At 58.5% G+C, this 7400-nt stretch overlaps 1 protein-coding gene across 7 annotated transcripts in view; it reads left to right on the top strand.

Moving 5' to 3' along the window:
- The first annotated feature begins 844 nt into the window (after window positions 1–844).
- EPS8L1 (EPS8 signaling adaptor L1) overlaps window positions 845–7400 on the top strand; it is a 10821-nt gene continuing 4265 nt past the window's right edge. Inside the window, exons 1-12 of one of the 7 annotated variants that reach the window (XM_072843672.1) lie at window positions 845–1103; window positions 1639–1693; window positions 3149–3189; window positions 3443–3501; window positions 4086–4247; window positions 4548–4697; window positions 5211–5293; window positions 5704–5959; window positions 6300–6426; window positions 6616–6704; window positions 6805–6879; window positions 6984–7132. In XM_072843672.1, the coding sequence (XP_072699773.1) occupies window positions 1677–1693; window positions 3149–3189; window positions 3443–3501; window positions 4086–4247; window positions 4548–4697; window positions 5211–5293; window positions 5704–5959; window positions 6300–6426; window positions 6616–6704; window positions 6805–6879; window positions 6984–7132 (1208 nt within the window). In that variant the 5' untranslated portion in view covers window positions 845–1103; window positions 1639–1676. Of the gene's footprint in view, window positions 1104–1180; window positions 1342–1638; window positions 1694–3148; window positions 3190–3442; window positions 3502–4085; window positions 4248–4547; window positions 4698–4846; window positions 4972–5210; window positions 5294–5703; window positions 5960–6299; window positions 6427–6615; window positions 6705–6804; window positions 6880–6983; window positions 7133–7400 lie in introns of those variants that run through there. The other 6 variants (XM_072843687.1, XM_072843647.1, XM_072843664.1 and 3 more) reach the window with 6 other exon arrangements.

Raw genomic sequence — 7400 nt, 5'->3', positions numbered from 1 at the left:
GTTAACATGTGAGAAGTGCTTGGAGCTGTGTGGGGCTCCATCATCAGAGGGGTTTACTGGGGGGAATTTCCAGAGGAAGAGGCAAGGGCAGGGGTAGAGGCAGGAACAACGGATGGGAGGTGTGCACAGGGAGGGACAGACCCTGGCCCCGGAGACAGAAAGGCAGGCCTGGGGGATCAAATCCTACCCTTTCCACATTGACCACTGCCTCTTAAACGGCAAACAGGTACAAGTCAAACCTCTGACCAGAGGTTTAAGTCCTTGGAAGAGGCATAAGTCCACTTGGAAGAGGGTATTTGATATAAACATCGGGGTGCAGGTGTCCCAGCGTTTCATTGCTTCTGTATCTTTGGGGTAAATCCCCAACAGTGCAATTGCTGGGTCGTAGGGCAGGTCTATTTTTAACTCTTTGAGAAAGGGAGACAGAACATGAAGACTCCTAACTCTGGGAAACGAACTAGGGGTGGTGGAAGGGGAGGGGGGGGTGGGGGTGAATGGGTGACGGGCACTGAGGGGGGCACTTGATGGGATGAGCACTGGGTGTTATTCTGTATGTTGGCAAATTGAACACTAATAAAAAATAAATTTATTATTAAAAAAAAAGAAATCAGAGTTGGGCAGCCCGGGTGGCTCAGCAGTTAAAAAAAAAAAAAAAAAAAGGAAGAGGGTATCTGAGGCAGAGCTGTCGGCGCTGAGAACAAGTGTGACATCAGATTACTTGTCCTTGAGCTGATGTTGTTATGACAGAGACAGTCACAGTTTGTGGCTCCCCCGCACCCCAGCCCGGATGTCTGTGCCAGCCCCGCCCAGGGCCACCGCTGCTGGGCTGTGCCAGGTGAGTGCTCAGGTATGCGGAGGCAGAGGCGGGGTGGCCTGGAGGGAGCAGGAAGGAGGGGCCGGCATTCCGCATTCTGGACTCAGGGGACAGCAGAGAGCTGGGCCTCTCCGTGCCACCGCCACCAGACAGAGCCTGACGGTGGCAGGTGAGGAAGGGGCTAGCCAGGAGGGGCTGGAGGTCCGGAGTCCCAAGGAGCAGGCGGCCAGGACTCTGGGGTCCAGACACCAGGAAGGCTGGCAGACATAAACCCTTGAGTCCTGAAGAGGTAAGGGCTGGGAGATTGGCCCCATACTGAGGTCACAGTGTCTGAGGAATTGGATGAATGACTCTCTGAGGGGACTTGGAGTCTTTGGGTCCAGAAGCTCTGAGCCTGAATTCCTGGGCCCTAGAGGAGATGAGGCTGGGACACAGGATCACTGGAGAGAGGAAGCAAAGTGGGGTACACATAGATTAGGGAGTCAAATGCATTGATCCCTGAGAGATTTGGGGGGGCAGCATACTAGGTGAGGGAAGAGGGGCTGGGGGGCCAGACTCCTGGGTCTGAGGGAGGAGGGGCTGGGGTCTGGACTCCTAGGTCTGAGGGAGGAGGGGCTAGGGGCCTGGACTCCACAGTCTGAGGGAGAAGGGGCTGGGGGTCTGGACTACTGGTCAGAGGGAGGAGGGGCTGGGGGCCTGGATTCCTAGGTCTGAGGGAGGAAAGGGCTGGGGTCTGGACTCCTGGTCAGAGGGAGGAGGAGCAGGGGCCAAAATCACAGATACCTCAGGCCAGGTCAGTCCCTCACCTCTTTGATGGTTTCCAGGGCACCTCCAGGTGGCAGGAGCTCCCATTCTCCACACCATGAGCACTAGCACCGGGTAAGTGTCCCTTGTCCCCTCCCCCCCCAGGCTGCCCTGTCACCTCTGCCAGCCTCGTCCCTGCACCCACAACTGACATTTACAGCAGCCCAGGTCTGGACACTGAGAAGGAAGCCTGAGCTGCTCCTTCCCTGCCGGTCTATGCTGGAGCTACTGCTCCAGTGCAAGACACCTGGGTCCAAACCCAGACACTAACACTCAGGGTGGTGTGACTCTAACCAACAACCTGAGCCTGAGCCCCTCCTCTGTGAAAGAGGGACAATAAAAAAAAAATAAAAAAAAAAAAAGAGGGACAATATGAGAGCCTGACAGGTTAATGAAGGTACAAGGCTTATCTGACTCACAGCAGGTACTCCACTCACAGGAACTGCCACTGCGGCTGTTAGCGTGTTATTAAATATTGACTCTTTGCAGGCAAATCTGGGCTGCTTTATTTTTTTTAAGATTTATCAATCTCAGAGAGAAAAAGCAAGAGCACGGGGGAAAGAGGCAGAGGGAGAGAGTATTTTAAGCAGACTCCACACTGAGCCTGGAGCCCTATGTGGGGCTCGATCTCATGACCCTGAGATCATGACCTGAACCAAAACCAGGAGTCCTATGCTTAACCAGCTGCACCACCCAGGTGCCTCTGGGCTGTTTCTAATAAAGTTCAAGTCTCCTGGGGTGAGCAAGGAGAAGCCCAAACAGAGGCCCCTGTGAATAGCTGCATGTAAGTTCCCCAGCACAGCAGTAATCAAACTGTGTGGAGATCTGACTGGCAGGAGAAGGATGAGGAGCAGAGATTTGATTCAAAGTATTTCTTGTCCCTCATCCCTGATCCTACCTGAGCTCTGAATTTCCATCATTTCTGTGGAATTCTTGGAGAAGTTGACTTAGAAGGAGAGGCCAGGAGCAGGAGATGGAGAAGGATTTGGCTGGGAAGAGCCTGGCCCATGGGAGTAGGAGGGGGAGATAAGTCTCTGTCTACACCAAATACTAATGCTGTTGTAAAAAACCCCATTTACTGAGTACCTACTGTGTGCTACCCTTTGCATCGTAGCACTGACAGTTAAGTTATTGAGGCTGTGAACCCTCTCAACTCTCCATGAATCCACCAACAGCTCTACCAGATGGAGGCTATTGGATAATTAACCCCTATCTCAGAGAAAAGGAAACCAAGGCGGGAGATATTCAGTCTCCTCCCCAGGGTCTTATGGCAAGACAGTATTGACAGAGGATGCCAAGCCAGGTCTGTGGGCGGAGGGGCTCCCAATACTGGAACCACACACTCTACCACCACCCGGTACCAGAGTTACCTGTGTGAAAATCCAGCTCTGGACCGGCCCTCCTCTGCTCAGAACCCTCCATGGTTCCCCACTGCCCTTACGATGAAGTCTTTGCTGCTCTGCTTGGCACTCAAGATCCCCATGATCTCCCAATTCCCAAGGTCTCTTTCATTCTTTTTTCCTTATCCAGCCCAGAGGCTGCCCCCAAACCAAGTGCCAAGTCAATCTATGGTGAGTTTCAGAGCAAGAGAACTCCAGGCTGAAACTGGGTCTGAGGGAGGAGGGGGCTGAGGGCCTGCACCCCAGGGTCTGAGAGAGGAAGGGCTGGGGGCCTGGACTCTTGGGTCTGAGAGGGGAGGTCCCAGGACAAGGGGGAACCATGGTCCGGATTCCTAAGTCTGAGGGAGGAGGGGCTGGGGTCTGACTCCTGGGTCTGAGGCAGTAGGGGCTGAGTCTTCTGGATTATTCTCCTTCTCCCCCACAGAGCAGAGGAAACGTTATTCCACTGTGGTTATGGCAGATGTTTCGCAGTATCTAGTCAATGTGAGTTGGGGTCTGCGTGGCCACAGGGAGTCTTGTGGGAGGAAAGGCAGGCAGGCCTGGGAAGATGGAAGTGTTGAAAGCAGTTGGGTCTCCAAGCAGAAAGAAGCTAGGAAACTGAGTTTGGTCATATGCAAGATGGGTTTCTGCCTTTGCTCAGAAGTGGGTATTGAGTAGAAGTCAACTCCACTTGAATCCAAGTTTTCCTCCAGACCAGCTCTTGTGCTGGACAGTCAGGCCATGGGGACAATGTTACATATCCTCGTACGAGTACAGGTCAAAGGGTGCCAGGTGCTCTAATGGAGGCAGAGGTGCTTAGAAGGGACTAGATATAACCAATGCCTTCAAGGAGCCTCCAGTCGTGCTGGGAGGACAGGTCCCAGTGCTAGTCACTCCGATGAAAGCAAAACAAAGGAAACTCAGGGGCCCCATAGGTGGAGCAGGTGCCCCATAAGTGGAGCAGGTGATAAGGAAGGCTTTCCCAAGGAGGTGTGTTTAGTCTCGGGCTGGAAGGCTGATGCCAGGGGATGCTGAGCCCAGCTGACATTAATCTGGGACTCACTGCTTTCTCGGCACCGCCGTGCCAGCACCTGGTGACATTCTGCCTGGGTGAAGAGGATGGCGTGCACACTGTGGAGGATGCCTCCCGGAAGCTGGCCGTCATGGACAATCAGGGCCGCGTCTGGGCCCAAGAGATGCTGCTGCGCGTGTCTCCGGACCACGTCACGCTGCTTGACCCCATCTCCAAGGTGCCAGGGGACACGTGGGTGGAAAGCGCAGTTGGCCTGAGCGAGCAGGGGCATGGAGAGCTTGACCCTCCGGACGTCTAAGTGTGAATATTGGCCTCTGCATGTCCTTCCTTTGGGAACTTTGGCAAGAGATCTCCACCCCCATTTTGAGTATTATTAGTCTCCCCTATTAAACAGGGGTGTTAACCCCCTAACCTCGCAGGGTTGCCTGTGCAGTGCCAGCGTACAAGCTGTCACTGCTGTCACCATTTTAGTACCACTGGTTCCAGGCCTCAGTTTACCCGCCATCCCACCCTGCAGGAGGAGTTGGAGTCGTACCCGCTGGGGGCCATCGTGCGCTGCGACGTGGTGATGCTGCCAGGCCGGAGCCGCTCGCTGCTGCTGCTCGTGTGCCAGGAGCCTGAGCGCACGCAGCCGGATGTGCACTTCTTCCAGGGCTTGCGTCTGGGGGTGAGCGGGCCTGGTCAGGGGAGCCACCGGGGACAGGGCTGAGACCCTGTGGGTTCCCGGAGCGAAGCTAGAGCTAGGCGGGGCCTCTGGGGATGGGGGCGGGGCCTGGGGCAGAGGCGGGTCTGGTCACCGGAGGAGGCGGGGCCTGGAGAGAAGTTCGGGAAGGGAAAGGGGTTTTGAGGTCAGGACTGACCTGGTGGAGGGCGAGACTAAGGTCCCGGGCGGGACGTAACAGCACATGGGGCAGAGGGTCTGGGAGCAGCCACAACCAGAGGCGAGTATGGTCTAGGGGCAAGGCCACATCAGGACCCGGCCTCTGGGCATGGTCGAGGCCCAGGGCAGGGGCAGAAGTAGGGTGAGGGTGTGAGTTCAGAGAGTGGCGGTGCATGGGCACCGTGAGCCTGAGCGCTGGCTGGAGGGGTTCTGGCGCCCAGCCCAGAAATCGATCCTTGGGGGGACCGTGGCCAGAGGTAGGTGGGGAGTGGGGGCCTGGCCTGATGGCATGATTGGCAGGCGGAGCTGATCCGAGAAGACGTCCAGGGGGCTCTGCACGACTACCGGTCTGGCCGCGGGGAGCGCAGGCCCGCAGCGCTCAGGTAAGGGCGCTGGGCTGGAAGCAGGGGAGAAGAGAGGCTGGGTGGGGTGTCTGGGAGGCCAGCCTCCCCTCTCTGGGCCTCCGTCCCCTCTCCTTCGGACAGTGAGCTGATGCCCCTACCCTAGAACAGCACAAGTTTTGAAGCCCGCCAAACAGCCTGGTTCGAGTCCTGCCGTACCCCCAGACATCTGCACCCGATCTCCAAGACCACTTTTCCTAATTCTGGTCCTCGGTTTCTCCTCCTTCGGGCCTCAGTTTCCCTCTGGAGAGGTGTTCCCCTTCCCCATATCTCCGGTTTTTTCCTCCCCTGGGTCTGATTCCGCTGGGCCGCAGTGTCTCCGTTTTAAGACCGACTTTATCCCCTGCCCTGTCCCCCGTGGACTCAAGCTGTCTCCCTTTGTCCCACCACAGGGCCACGCAAGAGGAGTTGCAGCGCCACCCCTCACCGGCGGCCGAGACCCCTCCGCTGCAGCGCAGCCCTTCGGTCCGCGCCGTCATCAGCATAGGGGAGGCGGGCCGGGGGCGACCTCGGGCGGGGCCCATCCCCGAGGTGGAGGAGCCCCAGAGACCCGGGCAGGAAGGAACCTCAGGGAACGCCAACCCAGCCTCCCCGGACCTGGGCCCCCGGGGGCCGGACCTGGCCAGTCTGCAGGCGGAGCGGGACGTGGTGAGGGGGCGGGGCCAAGGCATGGAGGCGGGGCCGGCGGTGGGGAGTCCCAGCTTCAGGGGGTGGGGCCTGATGGGGTGTGGGAGTGTCAGACTTCTGGGGGTGTGGCTGGCGGTGACTGGAATATGAGGACCCGGCCCGCAGCAGAGGGAACGGCCTGGCCTGGGAGGATATCAGGGCCCTTGGCTGCGGGTTTTGGGGGTGATGCGGGGCCAGGACTCCACATCCCTGAGTCCCCCTGCTCTGACCCGTGCTCTGTCCTCCGGTTCTGTCCTCCGGCTCCGTCCCCCACACTGTCCCCCACACTGTCCCCCACGCTGTCCCTCGCCCTGACCCCCAGGACATCCTGAACCACGTGTTCGACGATGTGGAGAGTTTCGTCTCGAAGCTGCAGAAGTCAGCAGAGGCAGCCCGGGTGCTGGAGCACCGGGAGCGTGGCCGCAGGACCCGGCGCCGGGCAGCTGGGGGTGAGAGGCTCCCCAGGGGGATCCTGAACATCCAGTCCCTCCCAAATATCCTCGCTCTCCCTAGGGTCCCCCCACACACCCCCTTGCCAGCTCTGACTCCCCATCCCTGGGGACCTCACTGGGCCTCTGTCTGTCTGACTGGCGCTGTCTCTGTGTCCCCAACACTGCACCTGCGTCCCTTACCTGCAGAGGGTCTCCTGACCCTGCGGGCCAAGCCGCCTTCAGAGGCCGAGTACACTGACGTGCTTCAGAAAATCAAGTACGCCTTCAGCCTGCTGGTGAGAATGCGTGGGGTGCGGCCAGCGTGGGGCGGGGGCGTAGCAAGCCTGACCCGTCTTCCATGCACTCAGTAAGGCCAGCACCTCCCCGGCTCCACAGGCCAGACTGCGTGGAAACATCGCCAACCCTTCCTCCCCAGAGCTGCTGCATTTCCTGTTCGGACCTCTGCAATTGGTGAGCCACCCCTCCCTCAGCCCTCCGGTGGCCCCTGCAGTAGGAGGAATTGAGGTTTGACCTTGGGGGGCTTGATGGGGTGTCCACTCCTGCACCCCTGGCAGATTGTGGACACATCGGGCGGCCCCCGATTTGCAAGTGACGTGCAGCGGCCGCACCTGACGTCTGAGGCGGTGGCACTGCTGCGGGACAACCTCACCCCCCGTGAAAATGCCCTCTGGACCTCGCTGGGGGACTCATGGACCCGCCCGGGGTGAGGGGCTGGCAGGCAGGGAAGGGTAGCCACTGGGCTTAGCTAGAGGGTACAACCCCAAGCAATTGAAGAAGCTAGGGTGACTGCTAGGATGCCACTGGAGAGACGAGTAGACGGTGTGGAGGAGAGGTTTCAGACTGGAAAGAAAGGCTGGCCTTAGAAAAGGGGGTGCAGCCTAGGAAAAGACTGGCTGTGGATTGGGGAAGGGGGTGGAGATACGCTTGCAGGCTGCGAGCCTCCAGGGATATGAGCAGAGCCAGACTTAGCA

Source organism: Canis lupus, chromosome 1 (assembly GCF_048164855.1).
Source record: "Canis lupus baileyi chromosome 1, mCanLup2.hap1, whole genome shotgun sequence".
In the NCBI taxonomy this organism is placed as follows: Eukaryota; Metazoa; Chordata; class Mammalia; order Carnivora; family Canidae; genus Canis; species Canis lupus.
This window is presented reverse-complemented; position numbering and strand designations above follow the sequence as displayed.